This window comes from Triturus cristatus, chromosome 3_1, assembly GCF_964204655.1.
Source record: "Triturus cristatus chromosome 3_1, aTriCri1.1, whole genome shotgun sequence".
NCBI lineage: Eukaryota > Metazoa > Chordata > Amphibia > Caudata > Salamandridae > Triturus > Triturus cristatus.
The window spans coordinates 307,700,882-307,723,810 of NC_140583.1; the positions used below are offsets into that span (position 1 = coordinate 307,700,882).

Below are 22,929 nucleotides of genomic sequence, written 5' to 3' on the forward strand. Positions count from 1 at the left end.
TGGCAGTGGGAATTGGAACACAGTAAACCTGCTTATTCGAGTTGGGCATTAATGGGACAGAAAATTAAGACCATTTGTAGTTAGTCAGAAAGTCCACTCTGTCACAGCTCAGCATGGTTATGTTATGGAGGACCCTGCTGGAATCGGGTGGGAGACACTGAATCTCTAGTGTTAATGTGCTGGCTGGCCCCCAACGGAATAGGTGGATCCAAATGAATGCAGTCCTAAGCTGCAATAAATGGCTTGGCTTGGATTTGACAGGTGGTGGGATCCATTCAAGCTCAGTGTTTTTCTGGAGGGAGAGAACCCCTGTGAGTTTAAATCTAAATAAGTGGTGATTTATATTCAAACTGTTTGAGAGGACTGACAAAGTGGCTACAATGAAAGTAACTCCTCCAAATATTATGAACCAAAATGAAGCTACCAAACTAATCAAATGCACTTGGATATCTCTCAAGATTGGCAATTCGAATGGAAATAAGGCCATGTACATACACTTGCTACTCAGAATACTTGCTTTCATTTCCTGAATGATTACTGAGGATGGACGTGAGATCAGTACAATGTGTCTGTTTGAATTCTAATTTGTTGCATTTCCTCTACTTTAAGAAAAGCCGACGCTGTTTGTTGCTTGTGTTGTGTGTATCATCACCAATGCTAAACGTCTTTTATGATTTAAAAAGTTAGCCTACACTGAATGTCTTATGCACTGCTTTGCCCTGGCCTGGCTCCGCCCTCTTTAATTCTGAAGAGTCAATGTATGTACTTGATGCTCAATTGTGATTGTTGACTGTCCTTTGCACCCTGTGATCATGTTTGAATTGAGCACTGAATAGTGCTGCACCTTTCTCTACAACACATCCCCCTAAATTAAACTCTCATGTGTCCATCTTGTAGCTGGTACAAGAAGTCAGTGAGTTAAGTGTTCGCCTGAGGTAGGCATTTCATATGCAGTCATGTCATGGAATCCTGACCGGGACAGATTGGCCCATCAAACGTAGAAAGTTGCTCAAATGAGTACCCTTAATTTGGGTATTATTAGTACATGGTATCTACGGTATCCTGAAACTGCAGAAGTGAGGAAGCAAGCACTATGTTGATTTTTAGGTAATTGAAGCTATTCACACGTAAACTCTCTCTCTGTTTCTGTTGAAGCTGAAAGCCCAATCTACAAGAGTACGTTGTTGTCATCAATGATTTGTAGAGCGGTCTCCACATTGATGCCTTATGACTGCAGCCAAGTAACCAACCAAGGATTTCCTAGCGTGGGCCTACTGCTGAGTTCGTAGAGATGGTTGTTCATCCAAGGATGATGGAGCTCATGATGTGCACATTATAATTTATGTTGTTCCATAAAATAAATACATGAAGCTTATACCTTGTTTTGTTGTATTGTTTAATATCAGACTGGTAAAGCAAAGATTTATAGCTCTATTGAACACTTTGGAAAAGGTTTTGCTTTTCCAGAGTGGTATAACACACTCTACTTATTCCCTCAAAGCACTTGTTTTCAATTTTTTTCTGTTTTGCATTTTTGCACTCTTAACCCACTACGACTTGCGCCTACAAATACTATTAAGATGAGTATCAATATATTATTGCTTTGTACATTGTAAATCTGCTGTAATCTTGGTCAGTCATCCACATTACACACCGTTTACATGTCTGCATCAGCCACATAATCCTCTCAGGCCACACTGTTCAAAGGCTGAAATCGGCTGAGGATAATGCAGACACCGCATTGCATAATTCCTGGAGTAATGAGTCCCAACATTCATTGTTTCAATAATTTATTTCCATAAACAGCATGGTAATTCACTATACCATTAGGGTTGTGGGCAGACCAAAAATAAGCAGGAACAACAAGGACTGAGACAATAGGGAATGGATAAACTTAGGTGTAAAATCTGAGTCTAAGGAGCTGTCCCATTTTTCTTCAACGTCGCCTGAACTCTATTGCATGTGTGTTCCTTTCCAGTGGGTGGGTATCGAACACATGCTTACATGTTTAGGTCTCGCCTGACCCAGCGCATGCGCTGGTCTGGTGAGACTTATTGAGAGGGCTCCAAAAAGTGCTACCAGGCCAGCCTAGAGCTACAGTGCATGTGCGCGGGCGCGCGTGCTGCGCTTTACCGCGAATACTTTCACTTTCGCTGCCGCTTTGATGTTTGATCGTGATCGATCGCGATCACTTTCACTTTTACGGGCGCTTTGCATAGCCAATAGGTCTCGCTTTTGGGACCTTATAAGTATTTAGTTATGCAACTGTTGCATGGCTAAACACTTATAAGGTCCCAAAGGTGAGACCTATTGGCTACGCCAATGCTTGTTTTTACATGCCATTCATCAAGTTAACTACATTCTGAGATTTCTGAAAACAGAGGACAGAAGAATTTTAGAAGCATAATCACCGTACCATAAGGGAAGACTTATTTTGTAAAAAAAAACAAAATTATGCATATAATTTTCGTCCGCATTTAACATTTGTCAATCTAATGAAGTTTCTATCCGTAAAGAACTATTGTTGGAGGTAAGTGTATGTAACTTGTTCTTTCTGTTCAGCTTAATTTCAGAGCACTCGTGTGCTAGTAGGGTTGAATACCTTCAGTCGTATGGTATGACGAGTCCCAATACACACACACACACTTTGTGGGATGCTATACTGATAGCTCTCTCTTTGTCAGTTGGCTTCCGGTATTCCATTAACTCCCAGCGTTTCTTGTTTTCACAGGTGGTGAGTTCAACCAATGGCGAGCTGAATCCTGACGACCAAACAGGGGGACACTCCAATGCACCAATCACTGCGCAGGCCGAGGTGGAGGTGGTGGAGGAAGCAAAGTATGTTCAGTGGAGCTTTAATGCCAGTACACTGATGCATGTTTTCAGTGGTACCTTGCATGTATGGTGTGCTGTCTTCATTTCTTGCAGTTATTTAATGCCTTCATCCATTCCATTTGCGTTTCACTACAGCTTCTGCATGTTGGTTTGTTTAGTAGTGCAGCCTGCGGTGCGATTGCAGATTTGTGGGCACTTGAAAGGACAGTGGGAGTTCACTCCTTACCTCTCCTGAAATTGTATTAAGGTGCAAGTATAGATCCCACCTGCGCAACTGTAACAGTGTTTGCCACCGTAAATGGGAAGGAAAATTAAGTAAGTCGGTTTTACAACTTCATTAATACTTACAACGAAGGGAGAGGTTTCTGAAGACATCTAGGTCTGTCACTATGCTGTTGCTTATAGCACCATAGAGATAGGTATACATCTAGCTCAGCAAGCACTTATTATTCAAAGCAGTGATGGGGAGATAAGTAATGCAGACATCTTCTGAGACTATGCTTTTAACTATTGGGAAGAAGGGTACATCTCTGTGATTGTGCCACTGATGGGGTTCATTTGTCCTTTTTTTTACACTCCTAATGCATGCAGCATTAGGTGATGTCTTGAGGGCTTTATGGTCCGCTTGTCTCATCATTCTTCACCCGCTACCAGTCAATGGGGGGGGGGAGATACCAGGATTCGGGGCTCCACCCAATATTCCTCCAATGTCATGTCACAAGAGCATCTTACGCTTCTAAAGCAAGAAGTTCTTTCATTGATGAAAAAAGGTGCAATAGAGCTTGTCCCTTTACCAATATCAAGGAACAGGAGTGTACTCCCTATAATTCCTGATTCCCAAAAAGGACGGCTCCCTCAGACCCAGATTAGACCTCCGAGAACTCAATCCATACATTCAGTTGGACCATTTTCACATGGTAACCCTGCAGCAAGTGCTTTCTCTCCTTCAACAAGGCGACTTTCTATCCACTCTGAATCTAAACGACGCTTATTTCTATATACCAATACGCCCTGCCCACCGCAAATACCTCCGGTTTGTGGTAGCAGGCCAACATTATCAATTCAAGGTCCTACCCTTCTCAGTCACTACTGCTCCCAGAGTTTTCACAAAATGCTTGGCAGTAGTCGCAGCCTACCTGAGAAGACAACAGGCTCACGTCTTCCCCCTACTTGGACAACTGTCTGGCTTATAAAGGCCAATTCACGCAACAGTTGCCTGCGATACACAGAGAAGACTGTGCAACTACTTCACCAGCTGGGGTTCACAATAAACCAGGCCAAATCCCATCTCCAACCCTCAGTGTCTCAAGACTATCTAGGAGCTACCATACACACTCAAAGCTGTAGCATATCCAACTCCAGCCAGACTCTGGACGTTTCAGAACGTACTATCTCAGTTCCAGCCTCAACACTCCCTACCAGCTCGAGTGTTCATGCAACTACTAGGAATGATGGTGTATTGCATTCTCATAGTTCCCTACGCAAGACTTCAGATGCGTCCCCTCCAGGAATGCTTAGCACGTCAGTGGAACCAGGCTCAGGGGCAGTTATCAGATCTAGTGTTGGTAGACAGCCGCACCCATCGCTCTCTGCAGTGGTGGAACACACAAAACCTTCAGCGACCTGGTCCCACAGACAGTGCTGTCGACATACTCATCACTAATAGGTTGGGGAGCACATCTTCAAAACCACACAATTCAAGGCATGTGGAGCCCCCAACAGCAGCTTCACACCAACCACCTCAATCTCCTAGCGATCTTTCTGGCTTTCAAAGCGTTTCAAGTTCAGTTAGTACGCAAAACCAAACTAATACGACAAAAAGACAACATGACAGCCATGTACTACATTCAACAACATGGGGGGGGGGGGGGACACACTCCCTCCAACTGTCCCAGCTAGCACAGGAAATCTGGAGATGGGCCATTCATCACAAGATCTACCTCCTGGCAGAACACCTCCCAGGAATGGAAAATCAGATGGCAGATCTGTTAAGTCGACAGACACAACAGATCCACGAATGGGTACTACGTCCTCCTCCCATTCTTCCAAATGTGGGGCTTCCCAAACATAGACCTGTTCGCCACGCATCCAAACGCAAAACGCCCAAACTTCGCGTCCAGGTATCCACACCCATTATCCAAAGGCAATGCACTATGGATGAATTTGTCAGGGATATTTGCTTACACTTTTCCGCCTCTCCCACTCATTCCATTAGTGGTTCAGAAACTCAAGCAAACGTCCCTCATGCTAATCTTGGTTGCTCCCACATGGGCACGTCAACCAAGAGCCATGGAGAGATAAGACACCCAGATCCCAGCCAGCTCAGGCTAGCGATCTGGCACCTGAAGTCTTAGAGTTTGGGTATCTCAATCTACCGTCAGACTGTATGAACATCATCAAGGAAGCTAGGCGTCCTACCACAAGAGCCTGCTATGCAGCCAAGTGGAAGCGGTTTGTGATTTACTGTAACAATCACATCAACCCGCTTGATGCTTCTGTACAAAACATTATATGCTATTTGTTACATCTACAACGGTCCAACCTACCATACACATCTATCCCCTTACATCTTGCTGCAATAGCTGCATACTTCCAAAATAGGCAGCATCTGTCTTTTTCGAGTACCTATCATTAAGGCATTTATGGAGGGACTCAAAAGTTATTCCACCGAGACGTCCACCTGCCCCAGTGTGAAATCTCAATATTGTTCTCACCTGACTAATGGGTCTACCTTTTGAACCATTGCCCAAATGTGAACTACAATTTCTTACATGGAAAGTGGCCTTTCTAGTTGCCATCACATCACTCAGACGAGTCAGTGAGATCCAGGCATTAACTATAGAAAACCCCTTTTTGCAAATGCACCAAAACAAGTTGTTCTTCGAACCAACCATAAATTCCTTTCTAAAGTCATTTCTTCCTTTCACATTAATCAATCGGTTGAGTTACCTGTTTTCTTCCCTCAACCAGATTCAGTGGCAGAACGTGCTGTACACACACTAGATGTCAAAGGAGCACTGCTGTATTACATTGAAAGGACAAAGCCTTTCCGTAACACCAATCAACTTTTTGTAGCCTTTGCTCCACCACAAAAGGGCAATGCCATATCAAAATCCGGTATTGCAAGGTGGATTGTTAAATGTATTCAAATATGCTATGCAAAGGCTAAAAACATTACCAGTTCCACCTAGAGCACACACTACATGTAAACTGGGGGCTTCTATTTCATTCCTAGAGAATATACCCATAGACATATGTAAAGCTGCAACATGGACTACCCCTCGCACATTCACAGAACATTACTCGGTGGATGTGTTGGCAGCATAACAAGCTAGAGTAGGCCAGGCAGTTTTCCATACACTATTTCAGACTACTGCAACAGCTACAGGTTAGCCATCGTTTTGGGAGATCACTGCTGTATACTCTTTGCAAAAGCATATGATCTACAGCACGTATGCCTCAAACGGAAAGTGCTACTTACCAGTATGCTTCTGTTCTTTGCATGTAGAGCTGTAGAATCATATGCGCCCACCCGCCTCCCCGGGTACCTATAACATTTGCAGTTACATCTTACTTTGATGCATACATTCATGGACATCTCCTTCTAACTACTCTTTCTGACTCCATTATCACTCGCTGCGGGAAAACAATTGATGGAGTCGATGCCGATGCGCATTATCACCTAAGGGAGGAGTCACCTACCTCGTGACTGGAAAGACTTCTTCGAAGAAAAACAAAGTGCAAACATCCGGGCCCAACACTAGATGGCGATCTATGCAAAAGCATACGATTCTACAGCTCTACATGCCAAGAACAGATGCATACTGGTAAGTAGCATTTTCCTTTGCTCCACGGCATCCATCAGAAGAGGAGCGATTCCATTGGCATGACCCAAAGAGCTTTGAGTTTCTACTTTGATTGTACTGAAGACAATTGTCGATTGTCCACTATTTTGGGGTTTCAGTGGGACCAAGAACAGCACAGCGATACAAAAGTGGTCTCTGCCCATGTGGGTATTCATTACAATAAGATCTCCTTTGTGCTGGTTTAAAAGGAACCCACAGAAGGCTTGCCGGCTCATTCCCCCATGGCCAAGAGTGGATATCTGACAGGCTGTTACACAGACATTGGTACACACATTCATAAAACACTAGTGTCTTGTCAGCCAGGCCAGAATGGAGGGCCATTTTGCCTGCTTGGTCCTGCAAGAATTCCTATCCTAGTCTTGAGTCGTCTCCCCAGGCTCTCCACCTCTTAGAGGTGCTTCTGCAGTACCTGTTGTAAAGGTGAGGAATCTGTGGTTAGAAATATCCATCAAAAGAACATGTTGCTTAAATTCAATAACGCTTCTTCTGGTGGATACTGCAGATTAATTATAGTTCTCTCTCATCCCCTTTTGGTGGAGCGGACTCCTGATCATCATAATAAGTTCCAAGTTAGATTTTGGCACACTTTCACCTATAATTTATTGAAAGTTCTTCACAGCCAATGGCGCTCAAAGAGTAAAACTGTTTTTTAGTGTGCTCCTATGCCGCTCTGTTATTTCCGGGTAGTCACCACATAGTCATAAAGCACTACCTACCGGCGTGTGAAGAGTAGGGCTGAAAACAAAATGTCTAAATACGGTCTGATAAATGTGAATATTCTAAATATGAGGAAACGGCGGTTAGATAGATCATCCTCCAGAAAGTGTTACCAAAAGTAAATTACTTTGTCTTCTGAAATGATTTATAAATATCTGAAGATAAAACAAACTTAAGCCATTATTGTTGGTATGTTAATCCTGTCACTCGTACACCTAACACCAGCAACTTTCAAGGAACAGTAATTAATTCCCATCCATTAGTTGATTGCTCTTGTCTTGACCTATCTTTACGCCTGTTCCTCTTATATTTCCCCCCCCCCCCCTTTACATATATTCAAGATAATAGGTATATTCATCTTCATTGTGAGAGGAAAAGTGAAATCATGTTTAAACTCTTCTGGAAAAAGGAATTATATTAAACCACATGGCAGGAATCTTTAACTTTGACAAATATACGTACAGAGGTGTGGCTTGTCCTAGTTATCTTGTGGTTAAATGTCTGCTGTACCTTGGAGCTCACAATTACTGTAATCAGATGTTAATTTCATAACACCATACATTTACACTTAGTGTCTCAATGTGTACATTTCTAGCCTAATGTCCAGCTCTTCTAAGCAGGTTGATTAAAAATGTGAAATAAAATGAAATGTATGAGTAATGAACACAGGACAAGAATGGATACCTGGCTGACTTTTTTTATATTCAAGAGCTGTTGCAACCTTATCCCTTCTTTCCTTAAATACTCAATAAAATATATGCCTTTTCCAGCTGCCATGCCATCGTGACCACTGCTTTCGTTTTTGGCTTGGGTTCTACTGGAATTCCTAAAATGTTCACTTTTAAAGTTTCTATTTCACTTGCCAGTTTGTCAGCGAAGTTCAACGGATGAGAGTTGTTTGAGAAGCTTGTGGTTCTGGGAAGAAATAATCCAAAAGGCTTATGCCTTTTTAGCTCTCCCCTTTCAACTCATGAGAAGTCTTTGTTTTTTATGGGGGAGGGGCATCATTCTACTAGCAAGGGACTGGAGGAGCAATAGTTTCCTATAGTCCAGGCCCTCTTTTCTTCAAAATGTCATCCTCACCCACTTGTGGCCTTTCATTGTTTCAGATCCTTCTTGCATGCAAGGTTGTCTGTCCTTGATTATTAGTGATTTAAGACTAAGCTTTTAGGCTCAATTGTAGTCCATGTGGACTAGATTCATGTAAGATTTTCATTATAACCAAGACAGTATAAATGGCTTTAATTTCTGATTGTGTATAAATTAATGGTGTAAATATTGTGAAAATCTGGTATGGGTCCAGCCCTAATCCACATAAATTGTACACCAAGCCTTACATTTTAGTTCTGCTCAGTTCTCCACTTCCCCCGTGTACATTTGATATTCAATAAGTGAGACATAGAGCATTGGTACCAAAGTCAATGAGAGCAGTTACAATATGTTGCATGTGGCTAGGCTAGTAGTGTTATTTAAAAAGAAGGCATGCAACATGGGTTCCATCTTCAGGAATACCTGTAGTTGCAAGGCAAAGGTTCATTATTTTTTTGCCACTGTTTTTAGAGTGAGATCTTATTTAGTTTATTTTAAAAGTAACCCGAAAGTGGTTTGGGTGCTAGAGGAAAGGAGAGATAAGATACTAGCTATTTAGAACAAAAGAAAAGGTTTGCCTCACTTCCAGTTGAATCTTTAGAAGCTCCTGGTGTGGTAACTGAAGGGCTGGAGAACCCTGGGTGGGAGCAAGTTAGTTTTCAATGGCCGGAGCAGAAGTGTCAACTAAGCTTCTGATCAGAGTTTTTCTTGGTTGAAGTGTCGAAGAACACAATAGGGGTAAGGTATTTAGTCCCAAAGCAAAGAAGATAGAAGCAACATTCCTGCGTCAAAGTTATGGTTTTCAAAAAAGTGGTATAATGATTGAGGCATGTTTCCTGAAAATCGTCTAAAATGAAGATTGTCAGATCCAAGATTATTCCATAACTTACTTGGTAAAGAATGTTTGCGTAAAAGAAAACAAGCTCAGCAGGAATCCATTCTAGTCGGGCATTACACAATCGATTTGTAGCTGTCAGTAATTAAATTATGACCAACTAACAAGGTTCTTTTGAACTCCTCATAACGCCCCTAAAAAATAAAGAACAAGGTAAGAGGAGGAACAACTCACTAACTGTGCACCTGCAAAAGCATTCAGCAATATCAAATGGTATTTGTTACAAAATACAACATTGATTTAAAAAAAGATGAGCCAAACAATATTTTGAATGACCCAATACATTTCTAAATCATTAAAAAGCCCATATATCATATGAAGGGTACACTACTGTAGAAGAGGTCCCCAAGTGAATCAGGTGATTAATAAGTGTGGCAGAAAAATCAAAAAGTAATACATTATAGCTCATATTTACCATTGCAAGAATATATATTTCATTTAAAGAACAATTGCGCAGATCTACATCAACATTTTGACACATCCAGAACCTAAGGCTATCTTCCTTGGGGCAAAGAAACTATCGCACAGTTTGCAAATTCTGTCTGTTGATGCACTTTGGAGCAATGGAATTAAGCAGACCACTATTGTACATGCGTGGAGGGCATGGGCCTCCTCTCTCAGGTATTTGCTTTCAGGATGTAACCAAAACCAGGGACATAATCCTTGGTTAATTTAGGATTGGTAAACTTGTTTTGTCCCAACTTACTCCCATCTGCAACTCATTATTTGCACTAAAAGCATAGAACGTATAGAAAAGCCTATCTAATGTTTGAAGCAAGGGCATCCTGATTTACATACCTCGTTGGCCATCAGCTGTCTCTTCTTGTTCCGTTGAGTCGAGTGAAGCATAAGGGGTCCACCTCCCGACGTCCCCGGCTCTGAATAGGGAAACAGAGTACCAGGGCAATCAGGCGAGGGAAAGGGATTTAGGATGGGGACAGCAGGGATAGGGATACCTGTAACATAACATAAGTATAACACAAATGACGGTAAACATAAGGCATCCTACTCTCATTCGGTCTCACTAGGTATGCCTCAACCATGTGTCTTCCCAAACACACTCAAGCGGTATTAACCATGCCTTAGAACCCAATGAGATACAACTGAGGGTTGGACCCCCTCCCACGCACTGTACAACAGTTAACACACTGTGCTACGTGAAAGCCCCACTTAAGTTCCCTGGAAAGCAAAAGTGAACCAAGGATGACTCTCTTCCAATAGACCTGAATCGAATCTACTCTAAGGGTCCTCGAGAGTGAATTCCAAATAATAGCGCGAGGAGCGCTGGGAGTAAAGTTAAAGTCACGCTCTCCCTTTGAACCTACACTCGTGGTCTTTTCCAACCACTGACTAGTGTCCCGTACAAAACAGCCCCCCCCCCTATTGTGATGAGCTACCTGACCGTTTGCAGTTCTGGGTAGGTCTCCGTCCTTCCCACTGTGCAGGTCCACAATCTTCCGTAGTGAGCGTCCGCTCCTACTTCCTCTTTGCTCCGAAGGCTGTACAACGCGGCAACGCTTGTCCCGCGTTCCGCGAACAGGGAGGGGCTCCGAAGGTGGTACAACGCGGCAACGCTTGTCCCGCGTTCCGCGAACAGGGAGGGTGCTCCACTCCCGAAAAACCGTCAACCGCGGTGACGCTTACGTCAGCGTCCCGCGAACCAAGGTTGGAGACTGAATCCTCAGCCTCTCGTATCCACTCGACTTAATCCTTTGCCCAGCGGGGCATTCAGGGTTTCCTTCCGTGCTCGTGTGAGCTTCGGCGTTTCCTTTCTTTCTGCTTGCGGTCACACACCAGCAAATCCAACCAGGCAGTATTACGCGCACCGATAGGTCCTCGGTGCCCGTATTTAGCAGCTGTGGCCACACCTCCTTTCCGCCGAGATCTCTGGGAGTTGTGGTCCCACTGCATGTTCAGTAGGCGCATTGGCTCAGCTCCTGACATCAGCTACTAATATGCTACATAATGATTCCATGAAGGTACAGTTCTGTTTCTTGAAGATGACTGCCACCAATGATAGCTACAAATGCAAAAAGAACAATTAATGGACAGAAGGCTGAACAATGTCTTGTATTCACCCCAGTACAGAGATCTGGGCCTAAACACATTGTTTTTTTGATTCCCATGCCATTCCAGTTTAATCCCAACCATATTCAAATCAGTCTTGACTCTGATCTCCATGTGAACAGTCCAGCCCGAACTGCCAGGCCAGGTCCTCCCTGGACTGCAAACAAGAATCCTAGGACCGGTTTCGGGGTATCACCCCTCAGCAGCCAGGCTAGCTTGACTCCAGTGGCATGGAGAGCACGGACCAACGTCTGAGCTTACCCGTCACACTCAGGGTGACAAATGCAAAAAGAACAATTGAGGGACATTTTTGGGCAGTTAAGGCTGGACTGTTCCTATGACGAACAGCGTCAAGACTGATTTGCATATGGCTGGGTCCAAACAGGGGTGGCGTGGTGAGCAAGAGTGATGGAATAAACCCAGATCTTTGTGACTGCGGGTGAATGTTTGCATTGTTCAGCATTCTGTCCATCATTTTGATCCTTTTGCTTTTGTCGCCCTAAGGGGGAAGGGTATGCCCAGACATGGGTCCTGTGCTCCCAGCGCCACTGGATTCAAGCTAGCCTGGCTGATATGGGGCGATGCCCCGAAACCGGTCCAAGGATGCTTGTTTCTCCAGTATTTGGGGTGTCTTTCACAGATTCACATGCTTGAATATTCCCCGTCGTTGAAGTGGGAGTCCCACGGTATATAAAAAGCAATAAGTGTCATGTATATACATAAACATACATAACCACATAATAGCATATACATATCCAAATAAACTTTATATACAATTCAGAAATAACATATCAAGTGAAAATACCATAGGATAGTATCGACACATAGGAAAGCATTGAGAAAAAGAATCACTTTACTGACATATCATTGTCGTTTTATAGTCCAAACTCCAGCCAATCAGGCGCAAGCACCCTCTAGAACCTTCTCGTCAGAGGCTCAGGCCCTCAGAATTTCTACCGCACGTCGTGTGAAGGGAGTCTCCCTGAGGTCTGCTCAGTTCTTTGCTCTGGTTTGAGTTTTCTCATCATGTCTTCAAGTAAGAAGTCTCTTTTCCGTCCCTGTTCATCTTGTGGGAAGTTAAGGCTCTTTTCTGAGGACCCTCATGACAAATGTATTTGTCTTTACCCTGACCATAAGGTGGCCAACTGTAAAATCTGTAGAACCTTCTCTCAAAAGACTTTGAAGGACAGGGAGGGTCGCCTTTTATTGTGGCTTCAAAAACTAAAGGATACGGATAACCCCCTTTCTGAGGTGGAGAGTGTACCCTCTATTCGAACAGGAGTCTCCTCCAAGCGTGGTAGTGTTCAGGACTTGCCGTCTCCCTTTCTGAAAAAGAAGAGACTTCATCTTGAGGAAGTGTCTACAGGCCAAGTCTGTTACCACGCCAGCGCCCCCGAGACTTGGCTCTCAGGCGTCTTTGACTCCGTCAGCGCATGTTTCCAGTCAAAAACGCGCAAAACCGTCGACGGGCCTGTCGACGGCCCCTCCGTCGACGAGATCTGCCACTTCATCAACCTCGTTGATGACGGTGTCCAGCAGATTTCCTCCGTCGTCAACGACTACTTCGTCGACGTCTTCACCGTCGACAGTGGTGTGTGTTTCCCTGAAGACTATTTCGTCGACGATCCCACTATCTTCTTCGTCGACGACTAGGAAGCTGGCGCTTCAGTCGACGTCTAAGGCTTCGTCGACGATAATGAAGAAGAAGAAGAAGTCCTCGCCGTCGACGGTCACAGCATCGTCGACGATGGCGTCGACGACAGCGGGCTCGTCGTCAACGGCAGTCTCGTCGGCACGGGCTTTGTCGTCGGCACCCTCGTCGACGGTATCGACGTCGACGGTGGCTTTGTCGACGACTAACTTAATCGACGGCGACTTCGTCGACGATACTCTCGACGACAGAGGTGTCAAATTTTGCAACAATGCCTTTGGTGCCAATGTCTACATCAGCGCCAGTATCTGTGGACACCTCCTTGTTGCAGCGTCGCCATGCTGCGCTGGACTCTGTTATGCTGCCACCGGTCATTCGACCATCTCATCAGCTATTCCCCACGGTTGCTGAGGAGGTATCGGACTCTGATGACAATGTTCAGTCCTCTTTTCGAGATGCTCGTAGTCCTTCTGAGCTTCACATAAAATGCCAAGATTTCGATGAAGATGATTATGCGCAGGACTATTACTGTCAAGAGCAACATCCCCCTGCACAAGTTCCCATGGCGCAGCTTCCGTTGTCGCTCATCTCCAACCTTCAATTCATGTTGGAAGATTATAATCGGCGCTTTCCAGCTTCCTCTCATAGCTCTCCACGTGAGACGCCATCTGCTGTTCCGTCTACCCCTGTGTTGCCCACAATGCCGACACCATCCGCACCTGCATTGGTTCCCCCTGCAACAGATGAGGTGGTGGACAATCTGGATACAGAGGAGGTAGAGCTTCATGATGACGACTCTATGGCGGACTGGGATGACTATCAAGTCAATTCGCCAGCATCACCTTCAACATTGCCAGTAAATTCACCACCTGTCGACAGATCAGGTTTCCATCAACTGATGGACAGGGCAGCTCAATGCTTTCACCTTCCCATGATGGTTAGGGAGGAGAACTGCTTTCTGTACGACTTCAAGTCCCAGCCGCAGAAGCAGGTACGAGCCGTGCCCATTATAGACTTTATTTGGAACGAGGGCATTAAACTGATGAAAACGCCTGTCCTCCCGCGACTGGAGAAAAAGTACAAGGCCCCTGACTCTTCCCCGGCTTGCTTAGTGTCTCAGCCTAAGCCAGACTCGGTGATCACCCAGGCGGCGCAACGTCGCTCCAAAAATCCATCGTCTCCGCTCTCGTCACCTCCGGATCGTGACGGCCGCCGCCTGGATGCCATTGGCAAAAAAGTTTTCAACCATGGCTTCAACAACAGTCCGGGCAGCAAACTCTTTTGCCATCCTCGGTCGTTACGATCGACAAATGTGGTCGGACATGGCGGCTTTGGTTAAGCTTATCCCGGAAGATTCTAGAGCGGAAGCTCTTAAGATCCTGCAAGAGAGTGAGAGGGCATCCTCCGAAATCCTCGACTGCTCCGTCGACATTGCCTCCACGGGTTTTCGTCAATTGGCTGGAGCGGCTGTTTTAAGACAACAGGGTTGGCTTCGTTCCACCTCGTTCCGTCAGGAGGTACAGGCCAAGATTCTGGAAATGCCGTATGACGGAGAATCTTTATTCGGCCAGCATGTGAAGGACGCTTTGCAAGCCATCAAGAAGGACACGGAGACTGCTCGCTCCCTCGGCACTCTCCAGTTCCGGAAGCAGCCCTATCAGGGTGTGCGCGGCCGCGGCACCTCCTCTTCTTTTCGTGGCTCCTCTTCCCAGTACCGCTCCTACAACCAAGGACAACAGCGTTATTCCTCACAGCCACAGCAGTCTTACAGACAGCAGTCTGGCAAATCTTTTTGAGGAAAGTCAAATTACAAGGGAAACTCTTCCAAAAAACAATGACTGGGTCCATCAAACGACCCCTCTTTCAAGTTTCCCCCTTTCTCCTGTTGGAGGACGAATCTCCCAGTTCTTTTCAACTTGGTCCTCAATCACTTCGGACCGCTGGGTTCTGGACATTATTTCAAGGGGCCATGCCCTAGAGTTTGTGAAGGTTCCCCCACACACCTCTCCATCCGGACCTCCTCCCGCTCACCTCAAAGAACTTTTCAATCAGATTCAGATAATGCTCAAAAAAGGGGCCATCAAAGTGGTTCCGAAATCACAAAAGGGATTGGGGTTCTATTCCCGTTTTTTCCTCATATTAAAGAAATCTGGGGAGTGGCGCCCCATCTTCGATCTAAGGTCGCTCAACAAATTTCTCAAGGACCAATCATTCCGCATGCTCGCGCTAAAGGACATCCTTCAATTCTTCTCTCAGGGCGATTTCATGACAACAATCGACCTTTAGGATGCTTATTTCCATGTGCCCATAATTCCACGCCACAGGAAGTACTTACGTTTTCGTGTGGGTCACAGGGATTTCCAATTCAAAGTCCTGCCCTTTGGCCTCCGCTCAGCTCCGCGGGTCTTCACAAAGATCCTGGCCCCGGTGGTGGCTCATTTGAGACTGACGGGCATACAAATATTCCCGTATTTGGACGATTGTCTCATCAAATCTCAATCCTTCCACCAAGCAGCCCTCGATACTCAGCGCTGTCTCAATCTGTTTCAGTCTCTGGGCTTGTCGATCAACTTGCAAAAGTCTCAGCTCACGCCAGCTCTGTGCAAGACCTTTCTCGGCGCGACCATCAATACGAGCACGGCTATGGCCTTTGCCTCTGCGGAACGTCAAGCACGAATTCGACAGCTTGCAAGCTCCATCGCAGCAAAACAGTCAGCTTCAGTCCGCACATTAAAGTCTTTTCTGGGGATGGCGTCCTCGTGTATCGCTTTGATCCCACATTGCAGACTGAGGAGTCGTACCATTCAGGAGGAATTGGAGAAGCAGTGGTGTCAGGTCTCCGGTTCCTTCAACGACCAGCTCGTGGTAACACCCCGCATGGCTCAGGCACTGCATTGGTGGACCCGTCCTTCCAACATCGCAGCAGGAACATCTTTTCTAACAATTCCAGAGCTCGTTCTTACCACGGACGCATCCATGGAAGGCTGGGGCGGACATTTTCAAGATTTATCCGTCAAGGGCAAGTGGACAATGGCTCAGGGTTTCTGGAACATCAACAGATTGGAGCTGATGGCCATTTTCTTGGCATTGAAATCCTTCCGCCTCCAGCTCCAGGGGGAGTCAGTCCTCATTCAGACTTACAACACCACCTGCATGCACTAACTCAACAAGCAGGGCGGGACAAGATCTCCGCTGCTTTCCCGTCTAGCTCAGAGGATTTGGAGGTGGGCCATAGTCCATCGGATTACGCTCCAGGCAGTCCATCTGCCCGGCATTTCCAATACTCTGGCGGATGCACTCAGTCGGTCAACATCATCGACCCACGGGTGGGAGTTGCATCAGCCGACTCTAGACTTCGTCTTCGGCCCTTGGGGTCGCCCGACTATCGACCTTTTTGCAACCCCTCAGAATACCAAATGCCAGTCCTACGCAAGCTGGTTTCCCCAGAAAGGGTCGTGCGGAAATGCCCTTTCAATAAATTGGTACAGGATATTTGCGTGTACTTTTCCGCCGATCCCTCTGATTCCTCGAGTGTTGCGGAAAATGCGGCAACAACCGTTTCAGATGCTCCTCATAGCTCCACGGTGGTCTCGGCAGGCATGGTTCTCGGATTTGCTCCTCCTCTCCCAATGCGAACCCATCCGCCTTCTCCCGAGGCCGGACCTTCTAACAATGAACGACGGACGGATATGCCATCCGAATCCCAGTTCACTCAGCTTGTCAGCTTGGAACCTTAGCACCTTGAATTTGCTCATTTGAACATTCCACCAGCCTGCAGGGAGGTGTTAGCTAAGGCAAGGGCGCCCTCCACAGTGAAAACTTATAAGCTAAAGTGGAAGCGATTTTGTCTTTGGTGTGCGTCCGTTCACATACATCCAGTGCACGCCTCCCCTGAACACATTCTGCCGTTCTTCCTGCAGTTAGCACAGTCTGGACTGTCACACTCTACCTTAAAGGTCTTTCTAGCGGCAATATCTCGCTTTCGGCAGGATGGTTCGTCCTCTCTCTATTCATCTAGAGTAATACAGCAATTTTTCAAGGGTCTCTTCTGAATGTTCCCGCCCATTCGGCATCCTCCACCCACGTGGCGTCTAAACATCGTATTGGCTCAGCTCATGAAGGCGCCCTTTGAGCCAAACCACTCGGCGGATTTCAAATTCTTAACATGGAAGGTGGCCCTCCTCCTTGCTCTGACTTCCTCCCGCAGAGTCAGTGACATTCACGCCTTTACAATACAACCTCCGTTTCTTCAATTCAGATCGGACTGCTTTATTCTCCGCACTAATCCGGCTTTCATGCCTAAAGTGCCATCCGATTTCCATCTCAATGAACCAGTAATCTTAAAAACCTTTTTCCCGCATCCGCAGTCTCCGGAGGAGCAGAGTTTACACTTTCTGGACTTAAAGAGATGTCTTAAGTTTTACATTAGCAGAACACAATCCTTTCGCCAGTCGGATCAGCTGTTTGTGGCCTACGGGCGCTCTTGTAAAGGACAGTCGGTTACCAAGCCCACGATTGCCCGTTGGGTTCTTCAGCAATATCCTTTTACCATCAAAGGGCTGGCAAGCCTCTTTCTTCTGGAGTAAGGGCTCATTCAACGAGAGCCATGTCATCTTCCACTGCCCTCATCGCTGGTGTACCCATCCATCAGATTTGCCGGGCAGCTACGTGGTCCAGCAGGCACACGTTCACGAAGCACTAATGCCTGGAATCGATTAATGAAGCGGACACGGCTGTCGGACAAGCAGTTCTAGGGAATCTGTTTAAATAAGGTGAGCCTCTGCTACTTCCCTCCTCCTTGGGAATTCTCAATTGCGTATTTAATACATTGTCATTGTATTTCATGCAATATTATTATGGCCTTGTCAGCCGGCTGCTGCTTACTGCTCACTATTCTATTCAAGCATGTGAATCTATGAAAGACACCCCAAATACTGAAGAACAAATGTTACCTGTAAACTGTGGTTCTCCAGTATTGGTGTCTTTCATAGATTTACATGCGACCCACCCTCCTCCCCTCAGAGGCTCTCTTCTCCTCTTTCGGCTCTTTTGTCACTCTCGTGCTACCAAAATCTGAGGGCCTGAGCCTCTGAGGAGAAGGTTCTAGAGGGTGCTTGCACCGGATTGGCTGGAGTTTGGACTATAAAACGACAATGATAGGTCAGTAAAGTGATTCTTTTTCTCAATGCTTTCCTATGTGTCAATACTATCCTATGGTATTTTCACTTGATATGTTATTTCTGAATTGTATATAAAGTTTATTTGGATATGTATATGCTATTATGTGGTTATGTATGTTTATGTATATACATGACACTTATTGCTTTTTATATACCGTGGGACTCCCACTTCGACGACGGGGAATATTCAAGCATGTGAATCTATGAAAGACACCAATACTGGAGAACCACAGTTTACAGGTAATTAACATTTGTTCTTCCGGCCCAGGAAGGACCTGGCTTGGCAGTTCGGGCTAGACTGTTCCCATGAGAAACAGGGTCAAGAGTGATTTGCATATGGCTGGGTCCAAACTAGGGTGGCGTGGTGAGCTAAAGAACGATGGATTAAACCCAGATCTTTTTGACTTGGGGTGAATGTTTGCATTGTTCAGCATTCCGTCCATCATTTGTTCCTTTTAACAATGATAGCTAGGCATTGATGAGGGTTATTAATGATGTGAGCAAGACTCTAAATTATCATGCTGGGTCTTAGTTTGCATACCCTAATAATTTAGTATGGTTTTTGTAAAGGATGAGAATTCCTTGATGACCCGTATGATGAAAGGTGAAATTGCATAGAGATGACGGACAAGTTTATGCTGCTTGTCTAGACTGGAGAAGGGCTGCAACCTGATAGTTATTTTTTATTTCTATCACTGTGATATTGCTTGCGATGAATAAGCAGCATCATATTTATTCTTGACTGAGATTGGAGAAGAGGGCTACAAAAAGGAAACCTGGGTCTGGTGAGAATGTGATGGAACGGAAAAAGGAGACCCTTACTACCCTAAATGTGGGGCTAAATACGCATACTCAGACTAGCACAACCCCTGTAACATTTATTTGTCGCTGGAACATAAAGAACAGAACTGCTCAGCCTGTGGCCTGTTCAAGAATAAAAAGACCTTGTGCTGCTGACGCGACCGACACCTAGCACATAACATGAAGATGGCGGAGGAAGCTGAATTCTCGGCAGATGAGGAGCAACACATACGGATTGATGATGAAGACCATGCTTCTGCAGAAGGTGGCGCCATCTTGTACTGCCCGCACTACATCGCCTCCGATGAGTCCAGCCAACATGAAGAGAACAACAAATCTGCGATGTAGACAGTGGATTCTGCACAAAGACAGGCGACATTTGGTTCGGGCCCAGGATGATGGAGACGAGTTAAGACTCTGACACCTCGCTTCCCTTCAGGCTCAACTAAGCCATTGGAGCTGACCAAGCGTATGGCGTGGATGCACACCTCATCAGAGCCGAGACATACATCGACTCCGAAAAAGGGCTCGGAGCAAAGTCACACTTCGACTCCGAAGCTGAAAAAAACAACTGAACACACCGCTTAAACTACGACCTCCTACACTCCGACAGAGCCTAGGAAGAAACAGACACACACAGCACCGAAGAAAGCTAGTATAGTAACCACCTCTAATACAGAGGGAAACTTATTTGAAGACCTACAAGAACTCGTGCACAATAAGCGCCTCCTTGTGGACAAACATTTGCTTGAGCAAGCCCATAAAACAAAGAGGTTATTGGCCTTCCAGAGCCTCTTCCCAAGAGGAAGAGTATGAAACATAAGGCGACAAGCCCAATGCCACTTGAGTTCACTCCATCTCCATAGCCTATGTCGCCATCATCCATACACTCCGCTGATGTAGACACAGGGAGCCCTAGTTCTTTTGCACATGACCGACTCACACGCAGACCCTCCCCAGAAGCCCAGATACTTGGGACGCTTCCGATTATCATATTGCCAGGTCCAGACATTGAACTTCCAATGCCAGTGAAAGCATCACCTCCAGTTCATACCTCTTCATACCACAGTTTTTCAGAGAGTGGATGAATATCACAAGGTACAAATTCATAATACAGAGAAGGAAACAGATTTTCTGGTTGAGACACTTTCGGAAACAGAGCGCTCTGTACAGTATCTACCTATGATGGGGACCCGGTCAAAGCTAGTCATTATGCTATGCATTGAGAGGAAGTACATACCTTCTAACACTGACCCACATTACATTGGGGAACACCCATCAGCTGACTCCCTAGTGGGGACTACTGCAAGGAAGAGGACAACTTCCCAAAGTATTGGGTACGCACCTCCTCCAGATAAAGTGAGAACATAGATGCAGCAGGCGAAGGATGCAGTGGTACAAGCCAGTCATTTTAACATAGCTAACTCTGTAGGATTACTATCTCAGTATGACTATCTGGGATGATGTGGAAGAGTTAACTCCATATCTCCCAGAACAATACATGAAGTGAGGGGAAGTCCTAGTATCAGAGGGTAGACAAATCTATAACACAGCCATGCTTGGATAGCGCTGTTAATGTTAGTGGTATTTGTAGAGCGCAACTGTTACCCGAAGGTGTCCTGGCGCTGTGTGAAGGCCTGCTGTGGGCTGGAGGAGTGTGAGAGTTTAGAAAAGCCATGTTTTTAATGCTTTCCTGAAGGCCATGAGATTGGACATTTTTCTCATGAACAACGGAAGAGAATTCCAGGATTTAGCCGCATTAACAACAAAGCTTCTGCCGCCCCAGTTGGCTTTTTTTACCATATGTACCCTCACTAGTTTTGCGTCCGAAGAGCGCAGTGCTCTGTTTGGTGTGTACCAGCAGAGATGTTGCTTTAGGAATTCAGGTCCGGTTCCTTGTAGAGCCTTAAAAATCAGACCGACTTCAATAGAGTCAGTTTCCTAACTGGCAACCAGTGGAGTTTTTTTATTTTGGCTGAGATAAACTCGTACTTTGTGTCATTAAGCAGCCTGGCCGCTGCGTTCTGCAAAATCTGTAGTTTATTCACCGATCCTTTGTGAATCGTGAGATAGAGGCTGTTGCAGTAGTCCAATCTGGACATAAGTGCAGTGACCACTGTTTCTTGTGCGTCTTTTGGAAGAAGTGGCATAATTTTTTTGCAAGATTTCAGGATATATGATGTTGATGATGTAACTGTGTTCACCTGGTCCCTGAAACTTAATTTATCATCTATCCAGACTCCAAGATATTTCGCCTTCTTAATTGGAGTCGGTAGGGGACCCATATCTTCAAGCCAGCATTTAGGAGTCCAGAAAGTAGGGTCGTTGCCAAACAACACTGCCTCAGTTTTCCCAGAGTTACGTTTCAGCCAGTTTTGAGCCATCCAACTCCCTACGGCTTGCATGCAGTCCCGCAACCTTGACGTCGCTGACACAGCTGCAAGAGGAGTACATTCTTCCATTCTCTAACATAGGTATGCCTGGCTCCGCATCTCAGGGTTCAAGCTAGAGGTGCAGCAACACCTCCTTAATGTCCCATTCGATGAAGAACTACTCTTCAGCCCAGAGGTGGACTCCCAGCTAGAAAACATTTAAAAAGACAGAGACCTCAAAATCCCTGGGAGCTTTGCAGTCCTCTACACCACGCCAGCAATCCTTCGTGGGGTATTGGGCAGAAGAGCTTCCAAAACCACCACCTCTGACAATCACACATACCAAAAGCAAACGCAGCAGTATCACCATCAAGCAGGCAACAGCTACTAAAGTGAAGGTTTTAAACCGAGGTAAAGGAATCCCGTAAAGGGAGTCTTCACCTCCAAGCAATGACTCACACTACATTCCCAAGTAAAAACAAGAAATCTCTTGATCGTGTGGAAATGGGTAGAAACTCTAAGGTTGAATAAAGGGAATAGGAATATGTGTTTTTATCTCTCCTAGCAGTCCCTTGATTGCACATAAATTGGCTAACTAAATTGACACACTGCAGTCATTATATACACAAATCGGTTAAAATGATTTCTTTACATTTATTTAATAAACACATACAATACATATATTTAAAAACTGTAATAATCCATGGTCCCTATTTTACTCTTAATAACATATTAAATCACAATATGCATTGCAACAAAGAAAGCTTCAAATTTATATTACACAATGACATAAACAAAATTTCTTACTAAAAAAAAGGTAAAAACAAGCATTCAAATATATTGCATCATTCTGTTATGAACCTGCATGACAGAGAGAATACAGAGAACAATAAAAAGACACTACACTTTGTCATTCAGTACACATCCACTTTTAACTATTTCAAGGATTATACACTTGTGGGATCTGACTCAAATTATCGCTACAAGTGAGTGCCCGGTGCTTTGGATTGTGTCAATTCCTGTGCGTCGACGCGTTTCGATAGGCTGTATTTATGCCACTATCTTTATCAAGACCAGTGATAGATTTTTCTCTCTTAGTTCACAAGTGGATAGAGGTTCCAGCTGAATATCTGCTTGTTGCTCTACTATATAGTAGGTGTCCACTAAAATAGACGGACAGTTCTCATGGAAAGCACACGATAAATTGTGGTCCTACATGGAATCTCAGTGTTCTGATCTTATCATTCATGCCGGTTGTAAGTTCTTGATATAATATGCTGTTTCTGTAGGATTGGCCCCACTGATGTTATCCTTCGTTTATACCTGATTGTAGTTGCTGATAAATATCCTGCATGTAGAGTGGCCTCTTGGTTCTTTAATTGGTCTCAAATTCTTAAAAAGGACCCGTAGTCGGTGGAGTGTCCTCGGGGTTGATAAATATCCTGCATGTAGAGTG

General features: G+C 45.2%; 1 protein-coding gene across 4 annotated transcripts in view; it reads left to right on the top strand.

Annotated features, from left to right (window-relative positions):
* Window positions 1-22,929, top strand: part of CSNK1G1 (casein kinase 1 gamma 1) — a 584,461-nt gene that overhangs the window by 527,759 nt on the left and 33,773 nt on the right. For 3 of the 4 annotated variants that reach the window (XM_085643991.1, XM_085643989.1, XM_085643990.1), the window contains one exon: window positions 2,732-2,838. In XM_085643991.1, the coding sequence (XP_085500117.1) occupies window positions 2,732-2,838 (107 nt within the window). Of the gene's footprint in view, window positions 1-1,155; window positions 1,374-2,731; window positions 2,839-22,929 lie in introns of those variants that run through there. The other variant, XM_085643992.1, reaches the window with a different exon arrangement.